Source organism: Myxocyprinus asiaticus, chromosome 7 (genome assembly GCF_019703515.2).
Source record: "Myxocyprinus asiaticus isolate MX2 ecotype Aquarium Trade chromosome 7, UBuf_Myxa_2, whole genome shotgun sequence".
In the NCBI taxonomy this organism is placed as follows: domain Eukaryota; kingdom Metazoa; phylum Chordata; class Actinopteri; order Cypriniformes; family Catostomidae; genus Myxocyprinus; species Myxocyprinus asiaticus.
In genome coordinates this window covers 17879187-17906444 of record NC_059350.1, presented here as the reverse complement: position 1 = coordinate 17906444, position 27258 = coordinate 17879187, and the positions used below count along the sequence as shown (strand labels likewise).

Below are 27258 nucleotides of genomic sequence, written 5' to 3'. Positions count from 1 at the left end.
CATGCAAATATCAACACGGGGATTTTTTGTTTTGTTTTATTTTTATGTACTTTTTTGGATACAATCTGTAAGTGCGTTCGTCCAGTGTTATCATTCGGAAATCTATGTAAAAAAAGAATAGAATTACATTTGCTGGATAAATGTACTGCTACACGTGGTAAAAAGAAAGACCAAAGGAACCAGGGGAAGAAGAGCTGTAATCTGCTAGTTAATTTAACACTGGACAACAATAGTCCATATTATATAGGTTAACCTTTATTGGCATGAAATTTCACAAATAAATTATGTCACATAGTTTGCTGAGTGGTTGAGTGCTCTTAGCATTCTGACATGGTAAATATGCCAAAAAGTGCAAAAGTATCTCTATAAACTGCGGGAAAACTCACAACTCTTAGTTAAAATCCTCTAAAATAAAATATAATGTTTATACATTTATATACTTAAATATATACATTATTTGCAAATAAAATATTCAACATTAAATTAAACTATGCAGAGCTTGTGAATAATTATTGTGTATATGTTAGTTTAGTACACAATCCTCACTATTGGCACCCAATTTTGAAAAAGAAAGTCTAAATAAAATAAAATTGAATAATAATAATATTAATATATATATCTGTTGTCACGCACAAATGTATTGCACCATCCGAATTGAACGAATGATGACTCAACATTCATGAGTTGGGAGTATTTTCTCAAGTAATTTCCAAAGTACTATTTGAGAAAAAGGTAAAGGCATAGGTTTTCTAGATTAAAGCACTCAGATGTTCAGTAAAAACGACATGACTTGATAGAAGTTGATCTTAAAGTGTCTTCAAAAGTTATTTTCAAAGTGTTTGCATGGACAATGACAGCGGTTTATATATATACACACACACACTCACACACACACACACTCTTACACACTCACACACTACACACACACACACACACTACAGGTCAAAAGTTTTGAAACACTTGACTGAAATGTTTCTCATAATCTTAAAAATCTTTTGATCTGAAGGCGTATGCTTAAATGTTTGAAATTAATTTTGTAGACAAAAATATATTTGTGCCACTATATTAATTTATTTCATTATAAAACTAAAATGTAATAATAAAAAAAAAAAAAAGAAGTTTTTGAAATTGATAACTTGGACCAAATAATAAAGAAAAGCAGCCAATAAGTGCCCAACATAGATGGGTACTCCTTCAATACTGTTTAAAAACATCCCAGGGTGATACCTCAAGAAGTTGTTTGAGAAAATGTCAAGAGTACATGTCTGCAAATTCTAGGCAAAGTGTGGCCACTTTGAAGATGCTAAAATATAACACAGTTTTGATTTATTTTGGATTTTGTTTAGTCACAACATAGTTCCCATAGTTCCATTTATTCCATAGTTTTGATGACTTCACTATTATTCTAAAATGTGAAAAAAAAAAAAAAATAATTATAATGAAGAATGAGTAAGTGTTTCAAAACTTTTGACCGGAAGTGTGTGTGTGTATATATACATATATATATATATATATATATATATATAGAAAATCAGAAAACTGTAGAAAAGAAGATGACCAACAAAAAGTAACCAAACTAACAACAGATGATAAACAATAAAAGTTCAGTGCTAACAAAGTCTCACAGGGTTTTACTCCTCTCAAGGAACATGAGACACATGTGACAATGCACAAACATATATCCTTGTAAAACTAGAAACCACATACACACACACAAACCCTTTGTTCATTATCTGTTTTAGTCTGTCAATCCTTTCATATTACAGCGGCTGTAGACTTGCCTAAATTTCTTAGAGTATTAAAATATGGTCTAGGTGGAAAACCATTGTAGTGCACTGGAATAATAATAATATTATATATATATATATATATATATATATATATATATATATATATATATATATATATATATATATATATATATACACACACACACACTATAATTTATTTCAAGATATATTTATAGCCTGTTTTATGGCTGTTGTGAGAATAATTAATTGATATGATTGACAGTAAGGAGATTAGTGGAGTTTGTGAATTTGAGAATAATCTTTTTGGAATGCTACTCTAGATATTGCAAAAAAAAAACAAAAAAACAAATCTGTCATTCATAGGATAATCACGAGAGGTTTCAAAATTAGAATGGGGAAGAAAATAGATGTCTTGTTAATTTTACGCAAGCCCCATAAATCTACATTCATCTTTAACTGACTTCATAGCTTATCACATATCCCTTTATGTAGCTACATGGTTCTGCATGGTTAAGCGATTTGTGGTAGGTTAAGTTTGTCATTACCACAGCTAGAATGTTAGCCTGCTAACAGCTGACTTGTTTTGTTGATTCTTCACATCGTGGCTGTTCGTGTTCTCCACTCCTTTGTAATGCACTGCAGCGCATCATATTAAGAGCTTAACTCATATAACTTCAGTTTAAAATGACCTGCAGTGTTCTGACAGTGTTTTCTTCCTAGTGCAGAATCCTTCCAACGCAGTCGCCAGTGTTTTATGTGCCAGACGCCGTTTTCTAATGCACCATGCGCTGTAGTGGCTAGGCCGCCACGTGGCCGATCAGATAGATGTTGTCATAGAGGTGGCCTACAAAGTCCTCGCTGATGTTCTGAGCAGCCCGCCGTGTGTTTCGGATAAACTCCCTCTTGGACATCTTGTTCTTCACATGGGGGCTGGTGAGGTCGATGGAAAGAAGGATGAGAGAGTAGCACAGCACGTACACTCCATCTGCAAAACCAGGAGAGGTGTGTTCTTTATGCTGCATGTTGTAAATTCTATCTCAAATACTGTAAGAACTTTGCAGGCTTTCATAGCTGCATCCATCAGATAATTGGCAAAAGTTCTCTTTCTGTCATGCCTTCACATTTCTGTTTACACCTTTTCTCTTTAATGTTATGATTAAAATGTGAAGAGTGAAAGAAAACAGTGTGGCTTGGAAAGGCTAAAGCGTTTAAAGGGGGAAAGACAAGTAGTACTCTAAACATCTTGGCACGAGTCTTATATAGAAGAAACACCGATGTTATCATGCAACAACTCCTTCATAGTGTTAAAGGAATATTCCAGGTTTAATACAAGTTAAACTCAATTGACAGCATTTGTTGCATAATGTTGATTACCACAAACATTCTTCCACTTGTCTGTCGTTTTCTTTAAAACAAAAAGCACTTAAAGGCACTTAAAATGTAAGTGAATGGGGCCAATTGTTGGAGGGCTTAAAGGCAGAAATGTGAAGCTTTTATAAAAGCACTTACATTAATTCTTCTGTTTAAAGTCATGTATTATTTAAGCTGTAAAGTTGTTTAAATCGTCGATTTTACGGTGGTTTTAGGGTTTGTTTACACTACATCGTCATGACAATGAAGTTGTAAAATTGGCTATAATCTTACACAGAAAAGGTAAGTGATTTTATCACACTAAAATCATGTTAACATGCAAATTGTTTACATCTTGTGGCTACACTTTTGAAACAATGAGTATTTGAACGGTTAAGGACTGGCCCCCATTTTTTTTTTTTTTTTTAAGAAAAGGAGGGATGAGTCGATACTCATTTTTGTTGTAATCAATATTATGACACAAATGCAGTTGAGCTTATCTTGTATAAAACCCGGAATATTCCTTTAAGATGGGAACAACTTGAGAACACTTTTTGGAACTTTAACTGTCATTCAGCTTCTACAGTAGTACACATGTACAACAAGTCACCTGTTGTTACAGAGAGTAACTTTGATTGGTTGGAGCATGGTCCTCTTTTGCTAACACTTTAAGCCAGTGGGCTTAGCTTGGCTTTAGAGGCAAATGACAGTGTTAGTACAAGGATTTCTCACATCTTGCTCCATACAAAGACAACATCACACACATACTGCATTTACCAGAGGGTTGAGGATGATTCAAATGAACTCATTACAATGCTAATCCTGCAGTTTGTGATTTGTTTGTACCAATCTTGGAACCAGTATTTCAGCTTCTAATTGTTGCCTGTGACAAAAATCTGAGAACGTCACTTGTGACCGCCTGTACATTGTACACGCCTAAAACCAGCAGTTAACAAACAGCAAAGCAAATGACTGTGATCTTGGTGTCACAATAACAGTAAGAGACTAGAGAAGTGCTGATTATGAGAGTTTTGCAGTTCACTCACCAGGACTTAGGCCCACATCCTGCACCAGAGTGGGATTGCAAGCACAAAAGCGATGGGAGAACTTGGTGATGAGGGTCTCCAGGTACTCGCCCCTCTCCTCTGGGGCATGAATGTGTCTGAAGAAGTCCCTGAGTGCATTAGGGAGGAACTGGTTGCTAAAATTATGAAGTGTGACTAGCTCATCCAGGACATCTCGCCTGCAAACGCAGTAATTATAACCAAAATTAAACAGCACAGTCATTTTCAGTACGTAACCTGTCTGAATCACACATAGACATAGACATAGACATAGAACTACAGTTAAAAATATCAAGAAAAGGAACAAACCGTTCATCAAGATAAATCCGAAGCATCTTCCAATTCAACATTCTGGTATAGAATATAAACTTGGCAATTTCCTTCGGGTGGTCCAACAGAATGCCTCTGGACATGAAGTAACTGATACCCTGAATGAAAGAGCCCACATAAAACAGGGTGTGGGGATTAAGCAAAAGAGAAGGAGGGGGGCACACTTTTTGCCAGACACCATGGTTTAGTCCAGTGCAAGGCTATCACATGTCCTTTAAGTGGACAGCTAAAGCTTTGCTAATCTAACCTAAGACATAGGCAAAGGGAGAGTCAAAGACATTTTATGCATCTTTGGACTGAAGTGATGTTTTAAGAGCAAGTTGCATGAGAGAAAAACCATCAATTTCACTTTAATCTAGCAGCATGGGTTGCGGTCTACAAGGCTATGTCATGCACCATTATTTATCCCAGGTGAACTTGTAAAAATAATATATTTAGTTTTCAGTAGGAGCATTAACGAGATATGTGGGAATTTACAGTGTGGAAAGGGAAGCAGTAACATAAATCGTAGATAGGGCTGGTCAGAATTGTATTTCCAATGCACATTGTGGGTACTATAATTTCTCTGTTCCCTATCCATTATTACGTTAAATGGCTTGGCCACTAATTATGAAGATGATAGTGTGGTAAGACAGAACAAAAGCTTGTACTTTTTTGTACCTCTTGCGGGTTGGCATTGAAGGTTAGACTTCCTTCATCTAACTCCATGTAAAGCTTTCTATAAGAAAATCCAGATGGAAGCCTTCGATTGTATATGGAACAGTGACCCCAAGTGGACTTGCACAGGCTAGAGGGCAGACAAAGAAAAACAAGAAATTGAATAGGAGAAACACTGAAACAAAAAAGCACATTCCCTATGAGTGAGAAAAAAAAAGATATAAAAAAATTATAAGGGCTGTCAGTTAAAGTGCGATTAATGAAATGAAAAGTTATGCAATTAATCATGCTTTACTTGTTACTTGTCTACTGCCACAATAATGTACAATTCTGCAGAACACAACGATATTTAGAAGAATATCTCAGCTTTGTAGGTCCACACAATGCAAATGAATGGTGACCAGACCTTTCAAGCTCCAAGAATCACATAAAGGCAGCATAAAGGTAATTCATAAAACACCATTCGAGTGGTTTAATCCATGTCTTCTTAAGCGATCTTAATAATTTTGGGTGAGAACAGACCAAAATATAACTCCTTTTTCACTGTACAACTTGCCATTGCAGTCTCAAGGAACAATCATGATTTCAAGCTTGATTACACTTCCTAGCGTTTGACACATGCGCAGAGAGCTACATGGTGCTAGGAAGTGTATTTGAGCTTGAAATCATGATCGCCCAGGAGGCTGCTGTCAAGATTCATAGTGAAAATGGAGTTATATTTTGGTCTGTTCTCACCCAAAACTGAATGGATCGCTTCATAAGACATGGATTAAACCACCAGAGTTTTATGAATTACTTTAATGCTGCCGTTAAGTGCTTTTTGGAGCTTAAAAATGTTGGTCACCATTCACATGCATTGTATAGACCTATAAAGCTAAGATATTCTTCTAAAAATCTTCATTTGTGTTCTGCAGATCAATGTCATACACATCTGGGATGGCATGAAAACTATCCCTTGAATTCGATAAAATGTTTTGTCAAGTGCTAAAGAACACCCTGCTTCTGGGCTCTTATGCAGGTGGCATAGAATTATAATTTATAAATATTTTGAATCTCAAAATCCCTATTAACTGTACTGATTTTATATGAAAACGAAACACATCATAACTAACCCTTGCCACAGGTATTCATCATTGCCCAGGTCCTGCCACACACAGGAGGCCAGGCACAGGTCGGTAGCATTCAGGTAAGAGAGGATGGTGATGCTGAGTTCAGGTGGCAGCATCTCAAGGTCAATGAAGCCCTGCTCATCTTTGCCCTTGCGGACACGGAGCAGGTGGTTAATGTCAGTACCAGGGACCTGGCACTGTGGTGTGCGGCGCTGCTGCGGAGGCTCAGCCAGTGGGGGCCCCATCCTTCTGCCCTGCTCTCTCTCCTGCTGGAGGTAGCACTGTTCACTGTACTGCTGCTGCAGCTGCTGGTTCCTAACCACCCTCCACAGAGCCTGACCCATCTGCAGATCTAAAGAACAAGGCAACGTTTTAGTGCAATTGCAGAACAATCAAATCTTTTAGCATTTTCCAGATAAGACAGGCAGACAGATTTGTTTTCAGTATAAGCAGACAGGACTTTATTAGATGTTATGTGTTGGTACCATTTACTATATTAGCTTAGAATATAAACCGATCACACACCGATCAGCCACAACATTAAAACCACCTGCCTAATATTGTGTAGGTCCCCCTCGTGCCACCAAAACAGCACCAACCCGCATCTCAGTATAGCATTCTAATATGCTATTCTTCTCACCACAATTGTACAGAGCGGTTATCTGAGTTACCGTAGACTTTGTCAGTTTGAACCAGTCTGGCCATTCTCTGTTGACCTCTCCCATCAACAAGGCATTTCCATCAGCAGAACTGCCCCTCACTGGATGTTTTTTGTTTTTGGCACCATTCTGAGTGTATTCTAGAGACTGTTGTGTGTGAAAATAGCAGGAGATCAGCAGTTACACAAATACTCAAACCAGCCCATCTGGAACCAACAATCATCCATGCGATTATCTAATCAGCCAGTCGTGTGGCAGCATTGCAGTGCATAAAATCATTCAGATACAAGTCAGGAGTTTCAGTTAATGTTCACATCAACCATCAGAATGGGGAAAAAATGTGATCTCAGAGATTTGGAGCATGGCATGATTGTTGGTGCATTTCTGTAACTGCTGACCTCCTGGGATTTTCACGCATAACAGTCTCTAGAATTTACGGCGCTTGATGCTGGCTATGACTAGGGATGGGCATTTTGGTCATTTTGTCTACTCGAGTACTCGGACTAATTACTTGAGTACTTGTCGAGTACTCAAGGGGTGATTACATGTTCATAACTGTATTTATAATAACATGTCTGACAAACATCTATGGCTGCTGCATTGTGCCTTGTTGTTCCAGTGTATTGTCTATTCATTATTACAGGCTGTTATAAAATAATATGTTACAAAATGTACAAAAGTTTCAAAATATAATGCATCATATTTTATCATTACGTGAAGATTCGCTGTACAACTCTGAAAGAATGTGCCCAACGCACATCTGTCTGTTCTTCCTTCAGGTTACCGTAGTAATCTTAGTAAGCATGCACCAGTTTTTCTGCTGGGAGATGCGTTGCTTCAGCGCATCGAGTCCACTGCCACACGCACCTGGTATGTGTGTGTGTGTCCAAATGTTCGCTCTTGTGAGGAAAGCCGCGATGCTCTGTATTGTTGTTGCTGCGATTCATGAAGTGTTCCATTCAACTCGGAGAGCCTGAATTTCCACCTTTCAACTGGGGAAAGTGCAAAGGAATGACACTATATTGGACATCTAACTTGGAAACTCGTGCAGAAATCTTCAACTCCCATTTCGTCGAGATGCAGGTGCAGGGCAGGGAGGTTTACAGTCAGTGACAAACATTTACTTTTATTACATAATATCCAGTAACGAGTCAAAATTCTTACATGAAATGATAATAAAACGTGTTTAGCAAACGTTTTGCAGAGACAGGTGTTCAAAACACGGTTAATTACACTCTTATTTGATTATCGTAATGATAGCATTGCAGTGTTGTATCAGTTTGGTTGCTATGAGACGTTTCTGACAATCAATGTACCCCTCAAAACCATAACGTAATCTATCTCAAAATTAAAAATAAGCTCCCTCTTTGTTTATGTGTTTAGTTGTCAGGTAATTGTCACTGGATTTCGAATTAAGTGAAAAGTCACATCATGCGTGATTACTATCAATCATCGTTTTTATGATCGATCATTGCTGCCATGTCCGAGTACTCGAGTACTCGTGCTCATCCCGAGCTATGGCGCCACTTAGAGCACTAATATAAAGAATAATATATATATATATATATATATATATATTTATATTTATATTTATATATATATATATATATATATATATATATACTACACTATTAAACTATAGTATTTATATTGTATCTAACAAAATGACAACATTCTAAGCTTTATTTAAATATAAAGAAGTAGATATATAGAGGTCATTTATGTCATTGAGTTAAAGGAGTAGAACTAGCAACAGGAAATGACCTCCTTGGTAGTAATGCATCTATGCGGAGTATGAATCTTAAAACACTAGAGTTCTGGTCTCAGATCAGTTTCTGCCTCTGATTTCTTGTGAAAATAAATCCATATGAAGCAGGAGCTGACGTAATCTCTAGTGGTCGACTGAGGTTTTTTAATTGCCAATGCCGATATCCAGAGAGCATGGTGGCCGATAGGCAGATACAATGCAGATATATCACACAATTTAATATAGTAAATAACATAAACACAAAATTGCTAAAAAAAATGAATAAATCTTATTTAGCACTTTATTTACTCAATTTCACACAAAATTTATATTAATAAGTTATATTAATAAAATTGTATTATATTTAATTCTTTAAAAATAAGATTGTATTTTAAATGGTAGTTAGTAGTTTCTTCTGATTTCTGTTTAGTCATAAAATTGTAATAATTTATTTCTGCATGAAGAAACTGTTAATATATTAGAAAGAAGGAAATGACAGCACACACAGTAGTCCAGCAACCATCTGCACATTACCAATCACATTTTCTTATAAAACACCCAATCAAACCAATTGTATACACAGTGCACAGTGAATATGGCATTTACTCAGTGCATGTGAGGCGCTTTTACTTTGAAGTTGCACTCAAGTGTGCGGATCCAGCAAAATCAGCAGCAATGTACTGACAGTTTAAATGCCGTGGGTCGCCTGCTTGGATTATCATGGACTGACCATCATGATTTGTGAATTATTAGAGGAACATTTGATCCTTATCCTGAAGTTTTGATTCTGGCTGGTGGAATACGTACTTCAGAGGAAGATATTAGAAGTATGCTGGATGGGAAGAAAACGGGTTTGTGAATTACATCTGTTTAAATGAGATATCTGCATATTTGCAGACAGTATATGATAGAAGTTTTATTGATATTGGCCTTTTTATCATAAAAATAGAAGGAACTGTTGAGGAGAGAGAAGGAGAATGAAACAGGCAAGCACTTTAACATTATGAGCTCAAACGCGTCTGCCGCAGCTCTGATATGTTTCAATGACACTGTATTGCACTTGTTTGTCTGTTATTGCAGTAACATGATGGCACGTAACAACAAATGAACTGTGACTGGTTGTTAACATGTCTCAGATGCTCCTTCACATGCAAGCAGGCAATTTTCTGCACCCTCGTGGCCTTAAAAAACAATCGGCCAAATAGGAACATTTGTCGGCCGATGCCGATGATTAAAAAATTCGGAATATCGGCCGATATATCGGTTGACCACTAGTAATCTCAGCACTCTGAGACATTTGATACACACAAGCACTATCCTGCTGTTATTGTGTCATTCTTACTGAGAGCTTTTGTAAATCATATAATCCTTCTTGTATTTATTTATTTATTATTACAGGATAACTTTGAGCATAAAGCCCTTGATGGTAGCTTTATCTCCAATGCAGTAGCACTAATCCTCTCTGAGATATGCATTAAGCCTTTTTATGTGGCTCTGTCTGACTCCCTCCAAGGGCCTCCCTCACTAAAACATGTCTCAATCTGGGAGCCAGGCTTGTCATTCTCTTCTTTAATGGACTCGTGAATGCTCCCTGGCTAGCTCTCTGGTTACTCTCCTTGTCGCTGAATCATGACACCATTTCTCATATGAACTAGTTTTTCATGTGATAAGACAGACTTGCTCAGGACTGACGTAATGTTTTTGCACCTGCTCACTGGCATTCTCTAGGAGGAGCTTGAGAAATCTTATGAAAGAATGAATTGAAATGAATGAATTTTACATTTATATAGCACTTTTCTGACACTACACTCAGCAACTTTAGTTTTCCCCAGGAGGTCTCCCATCCAGGTACTGACCAGGCTCTTAGAACTGGACTGGTGATCTGAACAAGGTCAATGAACTCTTAAAAGCAATTTCTCTCTATTTTGCTTAGGGGGAGACGTCTTTAAACCTTTAAAACCAATTATGCGTGCCTACTATAGCCTACTTAAATTCAGAGTAAGAAAATGTACCCTCAGGTTAAACTGAATATCTTTAGCAGTTTATGTAAGACTGAGCTTTTTCTCATTTAATTTTCCACATTGGTCTATCAAAAGTGAAAGTGAACAGGTCTGGCAACCCGGTGCATGTACTTATCATCGTAATCCTGACAGCAAACTGTTTACTGTAAATTCTGACACAGCATTTCAAAATGGAACAACTAAGGTATCAGCACCAAGTGCTTTTTTACAACACTTGAAGATGGCTTTTTAGGTCACCTGATTACTCAAAAGGTACTTTCTTAGTGCAACCCTGATCTAAATTCTCGTACTATTTTGTCTATATTTGCATACTGTATGAGTAGCCTTGCTGATTCCTGCCCAAACAAAGAACTCATCTGACACATTACATAAGAGTTTTACCATCAGCCATGAGATATCATATAGATTTAGATTTAGAAATTTTAGTAATTTAGAAATTAGATTTATTTATTTATTTATTTATTTATTTTACATATTTTAAGTTTAAACTCTAGTAAACGTATGAGTGTGATGACTGACACAGAAATCAACGTTTAATACAGCTCAAATCTTGTAAGCATCGAGTTCCCCAACATGTTCGAATGACGCACAAAGTCCCGCCTCGCTCTAAAATGATTGGTTAAAAAACCTATTTCCACATATGTTCTCAAAATCTGATTGGCTGTAATACCCAGTGACGCATCAAACACTCTTGCATTTATTTTCCCAGTATCGATATCTCAAAGCACCACCACCACCCACCTCTATGTATGCGAAACACTTCTACCGCCGCCGCGACGAAATGGCTCGCTGATCTGCCACAACCTCACGGATGAAATTATGTCAGTCCTTAATCAGGAGCCCGTGACAGCCATCTTGACAGCTCCAGCACTGAAAGCTACTGCTGCTCAAAGTGAGATAGTGCTCAGTCCGCTCGCTCCTCCTGTCTGTCTCTCCGCCTCCTCGAACACTCTGGCCAAGCTGACGTTTCTTGTTATTGGTGGAAGTGACGCAAATCGCTCAGCGTAAGTTAGCCATAGGAACAGACAGCAGCACTTTCGACGAATAGGATTCTGTCATGTCAAGAAATCGAAATAAATGGTAACCCTTTGTAATAAGGTTCTATTTGTTAACATTATTAAATGCATTAGGTATCATTAACTAATGATGAACAATATATTTGACCGCATTTATTAATGAAACATTAACTAAGATTAATAATTGCCTTAAAAGTAGTCTCTTTGTAGTTAACGACTGTTAATATAACCTTATTGTAAAATTTTACCAATTTTTTTTTTACTAATATAATAAATAAACGCTTGATGTTTCACACTAAACACCTAATCATTTAAAAAGTTTTTTGAAAGATTACAGTGAACGCAGACATGAATGTGCAGAGTTGAAATACTGGGTGAATTCGTCGTCTCCCGTGCAAAGAGACCAATCACAACAAACGCGCAACATTCAGCGGCAAAAACAAAAGTAAGGCAAATATAACACCTTTATTAAACTATAAAAATCATACCCCCGTAAAACAGAACTTTGTTAATGAATAACACATAAAATGCTTAGTAAAATCAACCAAAACAAGTGGTGTAGCCTACAGTAAAACTAACTGACATGTTTTAAACTCTGTTACATTGCATTGTCTGTGAATGTTGCATTGACTGCGTTATTTAATAATGTAACTCCGTTTGAAACCCCCAGAGAGGGCAGAGATGGCCACTGGTGATCTGAAAGGATGTCTCAGGAAACTGGAAGCGTCTCTCCGCTCTCTGAAGTATCCCAGAGAAGTGGACTATAAAAGGTATGAAACATGATGGAATTAGACACAGAACTATTATTGTTGAATATCTCTTTTAACAAGCTGGAGGGTTTGCTTATAATTTGCTTCACATGTAGACAAAAAAGGTCATACTTCTTCCTAACATACTTTCATACAATTGTTTAGTATATAAATTCCACAGTCTTTTGGATTCAAGCTTACTTTCTTGTAGATTCTTCTAGGTTGTATTATAGCAGCAGCAGCAGCAGCTGTGAAATTAATTGAATACTAGATTAAGCATAACCAAATTCAGTTGTCAAATCCTGCACAGATCAGATCAGTGGAAAGTAATTTTTTAAACGAACAAATTATCGCGATTACAATTGCAGTTGTCACAATTATCTAGTCCTGAAAAATGTCAGTTACATATTTGCAATGTCCATTGTGTGCAATGATAAATTAGAAACATTTAAATCAGTTTGTCGGCATATCAGTAACGACAACCTACTATTTTAGTATTGTTGGTTTGTTTGCTTTTTTGTGTAAAATGTATTAAAAAAATTTGAAAAACGCTTTTGTTTTTTATGCAAATACAGTCATTTTGTGAACCGTTCTCATTTTTATTTAGACATGTTGCTTAGTACATAAAGAATATGCAATGCAGCTGTCCAACACAAAACAACTATTTTAATGTAAATTCTATTGATCACACACACACACGCACGCACGCACACACACAAAAATCACAATCATAATTCCAATATAAAGGGAAATAATCAACAATTATGTTGAATAATCAACAATTAATAATCGTGCAGCCCTATATTCAGGTGATCATGTGCCTCAGACTCCAACTGCAGTTTGCTAAAGACTGTTTGAATAGTCCGTGAAGGTTACCAGAGACACAAATGTCTTATGAACAATAAGTACATACAGGCTGTCTTTTTTATTACAGTAAATACGGAGAAAGGTAGCTGGTTTACATGCCTTTGTTGACTATACTAACGTTATTGTTTTTGTAGACTCTGACAATGGAAGATTTTCAGTGCATAAATAAAAGCAACTAGGAAAAGGAAACACGTTAAAAAGAAATTTCTAGTGTGGCATGAGGGTGAGTAAATGAGTGAATTTAGATTTTTGGGTGAACTACCCCTTTAATGGAAAAGTCAATTTAGCCCTCTGAATAAGCTTGCATTTCACTCCAGTGGCTCTGTAGAGATGAAAAGAAATTGTACTTTCAACATGCTTTTTCCCCCATTTGCTTTTATTTAGTCACTGAAAAGCCATACTGACCATCTTTTCCTCTCATATTTACTCAGACTAATGCTTCATTTGGACCTGACCCAGATCAGAACTGTAACAAGACAATGTGTATGTTTTATGCATTGTAGACCACAGACATATTGATTTTGTTCTTGATTCTTTAAAACCAATGTCAAGAGCAAATGAATAGGTTTCAAATTCTGGTTGCTTTATTCTGTACAAGTTATGTGGCAACATTTTAGATTCTGCTGGAGGACTTATGGATCAGAAAAGCACTATATAAATGCAACATTCATTCATTCATTTACTCATTCATTATGTGACTGATACACGCAGACCAGCAAAGAATGAGTTCCAATAATATTGTATTATATATAATAATAATAATAAGAATATTAAGATTACTGAGTGCAGTCAGGGTCAAAGAAGGGCCTGTTTGTCCATATGTTAGACAGCAGGAAATAATGGTACTAGGCAGTTGTAAAATGATCAGCAAGGATCAGATGATAATTCAGGATGAGTCCTAGTACAGGCTTTTTATGTTTGGGTGACAATGTTCTTGGCTGGTGGGGAAGTAATGAAAGTCTGAGTCAAGTGGATGATCAGCTGTCAGAGAAGCAGGCTGAGGTCTTCTTTTCAGAAATGGAAAAAGAGAAGTGGTGTGATTAACATTAGTGAGATAAGTATTGTGATTCGTAACATTCATGTAGGAGTCACAGCACAGGAGCACTCTAGACTTCAGCAGATCAGTTTAGCTAAAACAATCAACACTGAATGAACAGGATCTCTGACAGTTGTGGTCTAGAATCTAATTACTTGTAATAGCCAACATACTTGACAAGTGAACTAGATTCTTATTGGTAAACAAAAGGACAATATCATAATATAGTGAATGAGATGTGAATTACTTTAGTCCTCAAAAGAGCTTTCTGTTTTTTTTCCATGAGCGTCAATTTAGTAAATAAAGGGCTCTCTTACAGAATGTGACCACAGAGACAGCCCAGGATTTTCGGATAAAAACTGCATACAAAATCTCATTCCCTTTCCAGGATTAAAAGCAGGCTATCTAAATCCATAGTTCTTCTGAATGTATTTTTCACATGCAGTCAGCAGAGATGATATATGCGGGATGTAATTCATTAGATGCTTCCCCCCTTTTGGCTGCGGCTTTAAACATCTTGATTCGTATAAACATCCAAAATGGTGCTCCGCTAGTGTTTCATGTCCTATATTTTGTTTTGAAGTTTGGGGAGTTGAAGACTTGTCCGGAGCCTCTCCAGTGCCGTGCTATTTTGTAAACAGGCTTTACATAAACCAGCTCTGTTCCTCCACCAGAATCCCAAGCTGCACATCAGATGCTCGGTGATGAATTTTTGTTGTGAGATGCATCAAACACAACATGCTCTTGCATATTACAGATCTGTATATGCTGGGGATGATCCAGAAAGATGACTTAATTTGTCTCCAGCACGACACACTCAAGATGGCTTGCAGACAATTTGATGCTCTTTTTTTTGTGATGCCACATTCTAAAGGAAACCTTTATATTTGACATTCTTTAATGTGTTGTTTGTCAGTAGCAGTTCTTCATAATTTGATGTTCTGTTATCATGTTTCAGATTGGCTGTGGGCGATCCATCAGCGTATCTTCCCGTTGTGAGCTATGCCTTCACTTCCTTCTCCCCATCACTTGCAGAGCACCTGATCGAATATGGTGTTGAACTGACTGGAATGAATGATCTATGCTTTATTGAGAATGTTTACAAGGTGAATCTTAATCCTCATATAGTATTTCTTAGCTTATTAACTCTTTTTAATGTCCCTAAACATATAAATATAGGAGTTTAAGAAGTATTCTGGTTCATGGTTTAGGGTTGGTTATTGGACCATTTTTATTTGGAATCAACATCACTCCTCTTTATTAGCATGCATTTTTTGACATAGCAGCCCCCATTTAATTATTTTTATAAACTGTTTGCAATTACATTAAAGAGCTAGTGTTTTTGAGGAGTTGGTTGTTTTAAATATATCAAAGTGATTGCTGTTGGCCTTGTTTCAGTTATGAGGGCAATATGCCAAAGCTAAATGTGGTGGAACTACCACTGAGATATTGATAATATTCTTTGCTTAGCCTTTAATGACATAGATTGCTTTTTTGAAAAGCAATTTTACTTCTTATAAATTTTACAGAGCCAGGCTTTGTGTTGTAATGAATAAAAGCCTTATTTATTGGCACTGTCCTTGATCTGGAAGGGCTTAACTACCTCATCAGAAACATGAATCTCTCCAGAGCTCAGTGATATGGAGCATCTGCAGCCTCACTCTCCAGTAAAGCGCTCAGCAATTCAACAGGCAGCCCTTCTCCACCAAGTCTTGAGTAATTACTATTCTCTGCTCACATCTCCTTCAGTGAGAGAACAAAAAAAGGAGGGGTCTTTCATGTTGGTCCAAGTCATCTGACCTCCGATTAACTCAAACCTGATTCTGTACATTTAGCTATGAGGCTGAAGTGCTGCTCTGTCTTTTGGCACTTCCTCCTGTTCATTGACCTTAATCCGTGCCTTTCTAAAAGAGTTCTGGCCCTTGTCCCAGGATCATCTGCAGCTCATATGAAATATGCTGAGAGTAATAGCGGTCCCATCATATAACTTAGAGGGCAGCAGGAGGCCTTGGTGGCATTTGCTAAAAATTAGAGATGTTGTTAAGAGGAAGATAGTGTTGAGCAGTTTTCCATTTGTCTTTTCTTACTTTGCACTTTAGCTCATTGTTTCTATCAGGCTTAATTCTGTGATTATGATTGGTGGTTTCCTTGCTCCCCTGCCAGAAATACTACAAACCCATTTTTTGTTTGTGATTTTAATCCAGGTGGGGAAAAATATGCTTTGAATTTCTTTATTTCATTCCCTTGATTGTAACATGTATTTTGTCTCAGTAAGTTGTAATTGTGGTTGTATTTTAATGGGGGAATTTCTCAGTATGTTTGGGAAAAATGTCCTTTTGATTTCTTTATTTAATTTCCAGGTTTTTCCTTTATATATTTTTTTCTCTTTAAGTTGTATTTTCGGTTGTATTTTAATGGAACAATTTCTCAATGTGGTTGGAGAAAACATCCTTCTGATTTCTTTATTTAATTCCCTTTATTGTAACATTTATTTTGTCTCTGTAAGTTGTACTTTTGTTGTATTTTAATGGGGAAATTTCTCTATGGTGGGGAAAAATGTCTTTCTGATTTCTTTATTTGATTTTCTCAAGTTTTAACATTTATTTAGTCTCTGTAGGTTGTATTTTTTGTTGGAGATTAATGGGAATATGTTTCAATATAATAGGGAAACACTTCCTTTGGAATTCTTTACTTAATTCCCTCAAGTTTTAACATTTATTTGTGTTGTATTTTTGGTTGTATTTTAATGGGAAGATGTCTCAATATGTAGGTCTTGCGAGATGTTTTCAGCTATAAACCACTGCTGACCAAACAACAGTTCCTGCAGTTTGGCTTTGCAGAGAGGAAAGTCACCATTCTCTGTGATATCATTGGCCTTGTGCTCAACAAACACAAAGAGCTTACTAAAGAAAGCAAGGTGTGTTAACAGTGTAACCACAGACAGATGCTGTTTTTGTTTGAATTATGTATTTGCAGACACAGCGCTTATTCAGTCTGTCTTACAGCTTGTCAATAAGCCAAAGAGAAGGCCTCAGTATAAGAGCTGCATTAAGAATGAGATCCCATCTGCTGAGAGTGACTCACTAGGATTACCTACCCTGACAGTAAGGGTTCAGTTACCTGAGCTCATGTTTTGGAAAATAAACATCACATATTTGGTTATATTATTATTATTATTATTATTATAGCTGCAGCTTTTCTTCTCAGGTTCCCCAAAAGCAGACACTGGTGGAAAGACACCTTGGCAGCAGCTCAACGCATAATCGGATCAGACTTTTCTCAGATGAGCAGCCACAGCAGGAAGAGGAAACAGAAAAGAGGGAGACAGACAGTGAATGTTTTGAGGACTCGTCTCAACCGTCCAATTCTACTGTGAGAAAATGCATCCTGCAATTTCTGTAAACATATTCATCTGCATAGTTCTGAACTCATTCAGTCCACTCTCACACGATGTCTCTTTAGGAGTGTGTTTTAGAGAGCAGGCTGAAGGGGTTGGAGGATAGGCTTCTGGATAGTGTTGGCAGGCTGGAGCAGCGATTGGCCCTTATGGAACACAGGATACAAGCGCTGGAGAAAAGTCTGGCAGGCAAGATTATCATTGAGAGCAACCAATGGGAGAACTTGGAGAGTCGCCTGCTGCTGTTAGAGACCAGGCATGCACTGACCTCAGCACAGGTACAAGAGTTTAACATTTGTTTGGGACTGTTGAACTAAATTTCAGTTGCAGTGGTGGTACAGTGCAGTGGTTTTGCTTCAGGACCAACATTTTATATTGGCCAAGTGGAAGCCCAAAATGGTACCAATATTTATCATGCAAAAGTAGACAAAAATGTCCATAAAATCACACATTGAAATGTATTGATATTACAATGTACTGCATTCAAAATGATTAATATGAGTAACATTTCATAAATGCATAAATGACAACAGAAGTGTGATTTACCACCCGTGTGACAGTTTCAACATTAATCGTTCAAAAGTAAACTAAAATATCATGAGTTTAACATGAGTATAACTCTTAAATATCAATATACATGAGTTATGTTTTATAAATGCATTAACAACAACAGAGGTGTGATTTACCAGCCTAACACATGGAAAAACACTGTCCCAAGTATTGTTTTAGTATAAGCCATATTATCATCAAGTGACAGATGAATTTGTGCAAAAGTACCATAGAGTTTGATTGGATGCACAGCCTTTGACGTCAACAACAAAAAGAATGGAAGTAATTTTTATCCCCTTTAAAAGTTAATGAGTCTTTTCATTTAGCTATCAGAACTACTTTATGCTTGATTATATAGTTAGTTGTGTTTTATTACTTGCGTTTAGCATTATATTTTCCCTGCTGTCTGTGGCCATATCAGAACAGACCTGCTGCCCATTTTTTGGGTTGTGACCCACCAGTTGAGAACCACTGACATAATGTTTCTTTCTACTAAACTTACTTTGATGATTAAGCTTTAATTACATGATGAAAAGCAGTAACTGTCTCCAGGGCAGACACATTAGCAATGCTCTCACATGTGCCAGTTTACTATGCTTACAGGGAAACTCATTACGAAAGTGCAAGGAAAACAGTGTACCCACTTTAGAGGACATATGCATGTATACAGCAACTGAAGTGTTCAGGAAGCATAATTTTTTTGTTGTGATTCAACAACCTAATGGTTCAGTTTCTGATAAGTGCATTATTTTACATAATTTTTATCTTATATTTTAAAGTGGCAACATTGCAGCCCTTGAAAAGTAATTAAGTCCTTTTTGAATACAAGATGTTGCATTTCATAGAGAGTATATAAATGTGTTCTATGGTGCTCACAAACAAAACGTTTTATCTACTTCTGTAGGCACTAACATCAGGAAATGGTGTTTGTATTGTCAGCACAGACAAGGGTGAATTCGAAGAGGAGACAGGTACTCGGCAGCTTTTTAGCTTTAAATGTGTACTCAGTTAATAGAAACTGTACATACTTAAAATAGAAATTTGAATTTCCCTTTGTGTCTGTCTAAAAAAGTGTCTTCACATGGCTTTTCCACTGTTATCCGACCACCATCTGACATCAGTGCTACTAGACACTCTTCAGCCACTTCTCTTCCGACCACTCCAGAGGTGAGCATCCATCCATCCAATCCATCCTCCGTCCAATCCATTCATTCGTCCAATCTATCCAATCCCATCCATCCATCCAATCCCACCCATCCGTCAATCTTGCTTAAAAGATGATGATTGCTTAAAAGATGATGGCATTTTTCATGCTAAGGATGCACTAGTTGACAAGTTGACTAACTGATAATTTTTCCTCCCATTTCTTAGAATATTAAAGAAAGACTGGAGAGAATAGTTAACATGTAAGTGTTATTATCAACTTTATGGCTGAACATCAATATTTCTTCTGAAGGTGTATGTATGTGCAAGTACTAAGCTTTAGTTTGGGGACAAAGTTGTCCTCAGAAGTTTAGTAAATCTTACAAAACCTCTCTTTAGGGACATCCAGGGACATCAATCATAAAAAAAAGAATTTTCAATTCTAAAAATGCAAAAGGTTTTCTTTTAGGTGTAGGATTTAGTTTCTAGTAATTTATCTATTGTTGATGGTTATATAGTTAAGACAATTGGCTTTAATATGAAACTATGGTAAAATAACTCTATGGTATGTCTTAATTTAGATAACTAAGGAAGTGTGCGTGTGCGTGTGCGTGTGTGTGTGTGTGTGTGTGTGTGTGTGTGTGTGAGTGTGTGAGAGAGAGAGAGAGAGCAATAGAAAATTGGCCACATAGAAAGAGGACCGCAGATCAATGTTGTTGTTTTTTTATTCCCATTTTCTTTCCAGGATGAAGGATACATCGAATTTTCTGCAAAATATAGAGCCGACAATGTGAATTTGATCACATCCCAAACAACCTGTTTTAGTATGCATTCAAACTGACTCTTCTGTTACATTTACATTAAATAAGTAAGTGCCTTGTCCTCTAGATGTCACTGGAAACCAAGTGAATTTGAAAGGTAAATGAGTCTATGGCGCCCTCTAAGGTCTGTTTTTTTGTATTACAGTCCAGCCTAAAAGCAGGATCAGTTCGTAGTCACAGCAGTTGTGCATTCACTTGATTATCAGATAAAGTTTTAATAAAGTGTGTTAATATGGATGCCATGTGTTTGTTATTGTGTGGATGATTCTTTCTTGAGCAAATGGTCTTTAAGTGATGAATAAAGTGTGAAGGTAAGAACTTGAATTGAGTGAGTTTAGCTGGTTCAGAACTTCTGCCCCATTGAAATGTTACACACACTTGTGTAATAAATTCAGATCCTCAATATTCATTTACATTACCAACAGTTTCCCCACCATGTTATTACTTTGTCAGCCACACTTTAGCACCTCTGTTGTAATATAAGGTAAAAGACATTCTCTGTGGTACTGATCTGGGTGAGGACATTTATATATCTCCAGCTCATGAGTCATTGTTACCTGCATTCAACTGTACAACATATGTGTTGCCAAGCCCAGTACCACCACCTTAACTTGTTCAGGTTTAGACCAGAACAAATTTGAGTATTATTGCAAATGTTTCTACTGAAGACCAGAGGCATGATGTCGTAATTTTTTAGGAAAATTCTTTTCCTTTTCCTTCTTGTGTTGTCAACTCCTAGACTCCTGATATAGGTGAAGCTTGCAATGTACTATTTTATGAGCAGTTGCCAGAACATGTTATTAATGTTTAGTGGTAATTTGAGTAAATGTCTGAGGTCAAGTAACCTTTGGATGAGCTCTTAGTCCTGGGTGTCATTGCACAAGATATCCGATTTATCAGATTTTGGTTTGCGTAAGAAACATAAAAGGTCTGCCTCACAATATCTCACAATAAGACATCAGAGGTCTGACTAGTTGGTCTCAAAGGCAGCTTTACCCTTCTCATGTTTCCTTTGTGTACTAGGCAATGATGTAAAACTGTTTTTCATCAGTGGGTTTTCTCTCTGTAGTTGACAACCACACAGTGGGTCATTGACCCCTGTTCATATGGCTAGATTCCCTTCCGTGCCCTAAATACTGCAGACACAATGAAGCAATCATGGAGGGCAAGTGTGCATGTCTTTTTAGTCAGGCTTGGGTAGAAAGGGAATACATGTAACAGGATTACATATTTAAAATGCAAAATATTAGTAGCTATTCCACTACAGTTACAATTACAAGTTGGTAATTCTAATAATAATTCAATCAAGAAAATCCAGTTCGATCATAATTTAAAAGCAAAAATCTTATTCTTGATTGTACTGTGTTTCTGTAAAAAAAATATTTTAAAATCCTTAAAAAAAGATAAATTTACTTTATCTTGTTTTAGAAGCAACACATATTTCATAAGATATTTAGGCTTTTTTCAGAGAAAGTTTTTTTTATAATTTTTTTTTTATTTTATAGAAATGTATCACTGTACTGGTATGTTTTATTTACTTGTTATTAACAATTATTATTGTTATAAGTTAACAAATAACTTGTTTAAAACAGTTATTATCAAAACAAGTGAAAAAATCTGCCAATTCCAAATAAATAATCCAAAGTATTTAGATTAAGTTACTGACCTTGAGTAATCTAATGGAATACATTGCAAATGAACTTTTACAGTATGTATTCTGTAATCTGTAGTGAAATACATTTTAAAACTAACCCTTCCAACCCTGCTTTTAGTGATTGGTCATCAAGGCATGTCTGTGAGTTTCTTGTCGTTTCTTGTGTGTGTATTGAATAAGAGATACTCTGATATGGTGAGATGCTCAGCAAACCTTTATGTTACAGTATACTATAGATAAATCTACATTTGCTACAATGTAATGGGTTTTAGCTATATATAATTTAAAAATAGCAATGTAGCTACATGTCATAAGGCATAAGAGCCAGCTAGGCTGTGCCTGGGGTCCAATAGGTTGCCATGGAAACACGGATGTAGTGTGACACCTGAGGGAAAAATTATGACCCACGGTCTGAGAGTTGTTTTGTATGTGAATGGATCGGATGGAGTAAACATCAACCATTATCTTATTTTTTCTTAAGCACCTTTTTATTAGAAATGTGCAACAAAAGGTGTGCATACATTGAGCTGTAAATTAGATAAAAGTGTCTGAACATATCTTTATGTAGCCTGGACTATCTTAGATGTAGGCGGTTACCCCTACTCTTGCAGCTGCCTGTACAGATGATTACGGGCCGGCACAGGATCAAGCATGCAGGATGGTGACGCATTCTGTCATTTCATCGTACTCCAACTTGAAGCGTTTTTCTAACTGTCAGCACATCTTGTTCTTGAAGTAACAAACAGCAACAAGGTCGGATGTTCCAACACAAAGTTGCACTGATCATGTTGAAAATCACTAACTATCTGTGTTGGAGGTAACGTGTTAAAAGTAACGTGCGTTACATAATCAGATCACTTTTCCGAGTAACGAGTAAATTAAAGTAATATTTTTTATTTTAGACCATAATATACTTTTAAAAAAAGTAACGCATTGCTTTTGTACCACTCTACTTTCCCTGTATTGCAAGAAATCAGGAGTAAAACTGTAAAATTCGGGGAGGAGATGTAGTGCATGATGGGCATTGTAGTTCTACAGAGTGTGAGGCCAGAGACTATTTAGCAGAGATGAGTCACTTCTATTTAAATGAATGGGAGAAATTGAAACACCCAACCAAGAAGCTCTAGCACCCAACAGTCAATGGATGTAGAAAGGTAGTCCTGCCTTGCAGGTAAAAGAGCCAATCACCTTTTAGATACAGACATCGCCTTTCAATCAACTCGCTAACGCGCATGCGCATTATCTATACAAGCCGGGAAAATTGCGTGTTTTAGCGTAATATGAGGTCAACATTCAATTGAGTGAAACGTGATTGATTCATGTGTTAATACACTGCATTAAAAAATCAGTAAACATGTTTAGGCAGAGAGATTATAAGACTATTCTTCCACTGGTCACGACATGATACACAGGGTGAAATACTCAATTCACTGACTTATGCAGCTGAACGTGTTACAGCTCCCCGTAACTGGGAGTATGGGACGAGAAAAGCTGACTCTGGATCAGTGGTTCCGAGCAACGTTCTACATCGATTTTGTATGCAGAGAAAATGTCTTGGTTTCTAAAAAGATTCTGCATTTTTGTTTTATAATAAACAAGTAGTTTGATTCCTGAAACAAACCGTTTTATGACATTTTGGTAGCATTAAAAACGATTCCATTCAAGTTGTATCAACATGTGCCTTTAAAGTTGTATGCAATCAACCAGTGGCGTCTGTACGCACCATGGATCAACTCAAAACAAGTGTGCACTGAGATGACTTAAGTGAAAAATGTTATTTTATTATCAGACACATTCCTTGAACATGTTAGGCTGGCATTCCCCACTGAATTTTATCTTGACTTTTGAAAAACATCTTAAGTTGACTGACATTGTAGATGGGCACAGCACATGATGACATATATGATGCAGGTTCAAGTGCTGGACTTTGCTGCTTTAGGTAAGACAGTGGTTATTCTTCATTATTCATATTGGTTGCCATGTTGATGGAAAAACAAATCATGCATATTCATGTTATTGATTCTTTATTATAAATATGACGTGAAGACCTACTTTCTAAATATCTCTTTGTTTACTATGTTGTTTTGACATGAGTGTTATATGGTAGTTAGCATGACCTGTAATGTCAAAGCATAGCAGAAGAGAAAGTGGCTGTGAGAAAAAAGTAACGCAAAAATAACGCAAAAGTAATGTAACACTTTACTTTCCATGAAAATTTACTTTTTAATTAAGTTACTTTTTTAAGGAGTAACACAATATTTTAACGAGTTACTTTTAAAAGTAACATTACCCAACACTGCTAACTAGTGCTGACGGGTGTATTTTTAAATGATTTTGCATAGCACTAGTATTTCTGTTATGTGTGAAGGCCACTTTGCATATATTGGAGGTTACTGTCCTATTTGTGTCATCTTTATCAAAGCACATCTGAGCCACTTTGCTCTTGCAGTGCACAGCCATTGGCCTCCATATCCTCTGGCAAGTTTCCGAAATATAGTATGGCAGGGGAAGAGTCATTTATATACATAAGTAAAGCGATAAATGAAATCAGGAAAGCGCTGCCTGAATAGTCAGAGAAATTATAACCCAACCCCTAAACCTAACCCTAACAAATCAGGTAGAGCTTTCCGCATTAATATGAATGAGTTTTCCCTTGCCATACTACATTTTGGAAATCTGCCACTAGCTGTATTTCCTAAAGAAGTGTTTTGTAAATTACGTAGAAAGCAACTAATCGACTTAAAGCTGACAGTGTTGAATACATTAGTTATGGTCGACTAGTCTATGCAACCCTTACTGGGCACTGATGTGTGTCTCTGCAGACAACTGAAATTCAATGATCTGAAGGAGGACCACAGTCTCTCTACCAACCGAAATATGGGACCATAACCCACTCTGTGGAATCAGGTCTCTGGTGTTCAGATGTGACCTTTAAGGAGCTTCAAAATTTTGGTCACCATTCACCTCATGCATTCTGAGATCCTACAGAGCTGAGATAATCATCTAAAACCTTTGTTTGTGTTCAGCAGAAGAAAGAATGTCATACACATCTGGGATGGCATGAGGGTGAGAAAATGATGAGAGAATTTGCATTTTGGGGTAAACTATTTCTTACCTTTGCTCAATCAAAGCATCTCCTTGAGACTGCAGATATTTCAGTAGCCTTCATATCATTGTTTTAATTTTACATCCTCTGATTGGATACTGCAACATTCAAGTTGCACAATCGGAGGTCTTGATTTTGAATCTGGTACTATGAAATTTTCTGTTTCTATTTGCCATTTGTTGGAAAACATCCTTATTCTGAGCTGAAATGCTTCTAATACTGGTGTTAGAAGGGATGCAATAGCTGTTCATTATGACCTTAAGGCAGGACAAAAATGATAAATCTCCATAAATTATCTAAACATTTTCTTATTTTATTAGGCTCATTAAATCTGGAAGCTTCAATATAACAAGTTTTTATTGTCTTAACAATTGAGCAGAGGCTCAACTGAATAATTTGCTTGGCTTTAAATGAACCTCAAAATCAATATCCACTCAAAACAGAACAATAACTCAAGCAGAACTGAATCTGCCCAGCCATTGTAAAATGAAGGATGAATGATTCTCTGCATTGAGAGAAATGGAAGCGAGTTCTATAACTTTCTATACAAGTATTATTGTTAAATGGGGAATTTGCTTTACTATTAGACTGCTTGTAACTTGAAACCTGTAAACTCCATCTGGCTACGCTCTGAAACGAAAGTCATGATGTAATGTATTGCAGTGAAAGTTCCTTGGTGAATAAGGCAGGCTAGACTGAGTCTAATGATTGCAATAATAATCCTGCTCAGGTCTTAAAAAAAGGAAACAGTGAATGAAAGATGGGGACAGGGATCCATTCATAATGAATGTGTCATTAGTTTCTGTTGATTGGCCATTGAACACATGGCTCTGTTGCTCTCCAGTGCTGCTGTAATCTGCGCCTCCATCACCTGCCCTCATTAATCATCATCCCACAAAAAAAAAAAAAAAAAAAAAAAAATGGACTGAAAGAGGGGTGAGGGGAGATGAGAGAAATTACTTGGTAAAGTGGGTGAGAAGGAGCACTTTATGCATTCCTCCTCTTTTTTTCTGAAAGTGTGTGTTTATGCAAGCTCACTTCATTCCATTTCACCATCCTCGTCATTCCAGATCCCATTCCACATTAGGTTTATTTTCACCCCTAATTAGCAGGACCTCATGCATATCTATGAACTCTTTACCTTCCTAATTGGTTTGTCGCAGACATGCCGGTAACTGCACCTCTTGAGCAGGGCATCGCTAATTGAGCTAATCACTCATGTTAATGAGAGTATTTTTAAAGGTTCTAGGGCATATGAAATGAGAAAGAGATATAATTGGTATCACAGAAGACTTTTTTCAACAAGAGGGTTTATACAGTTTGTCTTTGACATACACCTGCATGAAGCTGTATTTTAGTTTAGAGCTTTTTTTTTTTTAAATAAGTAATTTAGTGCTAGACATTGCCTCTTTACTGTTTTACAGTAGGACACTCACAGATATATTATGAATAATATTTAGAATATGAATAATAAGAAACTAATTACATTTCATTTTTATGATGCCTCATGGGCAACCTATTTTTGACCTTTGAGTCTCTTTTGCTAACCCCTTAAATTATTGTATACTTTATTGCATTGTTTTGTTCCGAAAAGAATTTCCTTCTGGTCCCTTGATTATAAATTTACACCACTCTCAGTGCTTATTTGCTTTGCCAATAGGAGCCGAGTTATTATTCTTGGCCAGCCGCCAAGACCTCATTGCCTGCCAGTCAAAACAGTTTTCACATGCTCATGGGAAGCCCTACAATAACATCTTATCATTAGAAACGAGCACATAGGCAAGTATTTGGGCCACTCAGCTCTCCTGTTGTAAAATAAACATAAGAGCGCTCGGTAAACCTGCGAGCTGATTGAGTCTCAAGTCCCAAGCAACACCAGTTGGAATGTGCACAAGTCTGAGACTATCCACAAGTCCTCTAGTGTATATATTTTTTCTTTATCTGTGCACAACGAGCTATTCAGATGTTAATCAGAGGTTTGTGCCAATTAAGTTTAAGCCTCAGATCAATGTGATGTTATTTATTTTAGTAATACTATTCTCGTCTTCTATTTCAAAATGTCCTGTTCAAATGTTAAACTGCTCATACAGCACTGTAGTAATCAAGCTGAGCACAAGATTACAAATCCTCAAGAGACTGTCCCTGCTGTGTTTACATTGAAGATATCTCCAGTATGCACTGCTGGAACTGGCAGTAAATAGAATATTGTGTTAGATTTTCCCACCATAGTTC

At 36.7% G+C, this 27258-nt stretch overlaps 2 protein-coding genes across 8 annotated transcripts in view; one reads left to right on the top strand and one right to left on the bottom strand.

Moving 5' to 3' along the window:
- The window catches only part of cep44 (centrosomal protein 44), a 28936-nt gene extending 8433 nt beyond the window's left edge, over positions 1-20503 (top strand). The window contains exons 1-12 of one of the 6 annotated variants that reach the window (XM_051702978.1): positions 11633-11768; positions 12035-12149; positions 12375-12474; positions 15315-15462; positions 17127-17273; positions 17362-17460; positions 17564-17728; positions 17819-18031; positions 19207-19273; positions 19375-19469; positions 19674-19708; positions 20191-20503. In XM_051702978.1, the coding sequence (XP_051558938.1) occupies positions 12386-12474; positions 15315-15462; positions 17127-17273; positions 17362-17460; positions 17564-17728; positions 17819-18031; positions 19207-19273; positions 19375-19469; positions 19674-19708; positions 20191-20239 (1107 nt within the window). In that variant the 5' untranslated portion in view covers positions 11633-11768; positions 12035-12149; positions 12375-12385 and the 3' untranslated portion in view covers positions 20240-20503. Of the gene's footprint in view, positions 1-11458; positions 11769-11993; positions 12150-12374; positions 12475-15314; positions 15463-17126; positions 17274-17361; positions 17461-17563; positions 17729-17818; positions 18032-19206; positions 19274-19374; positions 19470-19673; positions 19709-20190 lie in introns of those variants that run through there. The other 5 variants (XM_051702979.1, XM_051702975.1, XM_051702981.1 and 2 more) reach the window with 5 other exon arrangements.
- Positions 234-11569, bottom strand: fbxo8 (F-box protein 8). Of its 2 annotated transcripts, none has more exons than XM_051703007.1 (6): positions 11430-11569; positions 6265-6613; positions 5156-5282; positions 4475-4593; positions 4148-4344; positions 234-2736 (listed from the first exon to the last, which is right to left on the bottom strand). In XM_051703007.1, the coding sequence occupies exons 2-6, from the start codon at positions 6603-6605 to the stop codon at positions 2549-2551; spliced, it is 972 nt and encodes a 323-aa protein (XP_051558967.1). In that variant the 5' UTR covers positions 6606-6613; positions 11430-11569; the 3' UTR covers positions 234-2548. The 2 variants fall into 2 exon arrangements, with proteins under 2 accessions (XP_051558967.1, XP_051558968.1); XM_051703008.1 differs by lacking the exon at positions 11430-11569 and adding an exon at positions 7788-8068.
- Positions 20504-27258: the final 6755 nt, after the last annotated feature.

What these genes read in the sequence shown, in the direction of transcription:
- fbxo8 (XM_051703007.1), bottom strand. Translation starts at nt 6,605, where the DNA reads ATGGGTCAGGCTCTGTGGAGGGTGGTTAGGAACCAGCAGCTGCAGCAG. An exon ending in TCAATGCCAACCCGCAAGAG is followed by an intron (nt 4,594 to 5,155) that starts GTACAAAAAAGT and finishes TCTTTCATTCAG; the next exon opens with GGTATCAGTTACTTCATGTC. An exon ending in CGGATTTATCTTGATGAACG is followed by an intron (nt 4,345 to 4,474) that starts GTTTGTTCCTTT and finishes CTGCGTTTGCAG; the next exon opens with GCGAGATGTCCTGGATGAGC.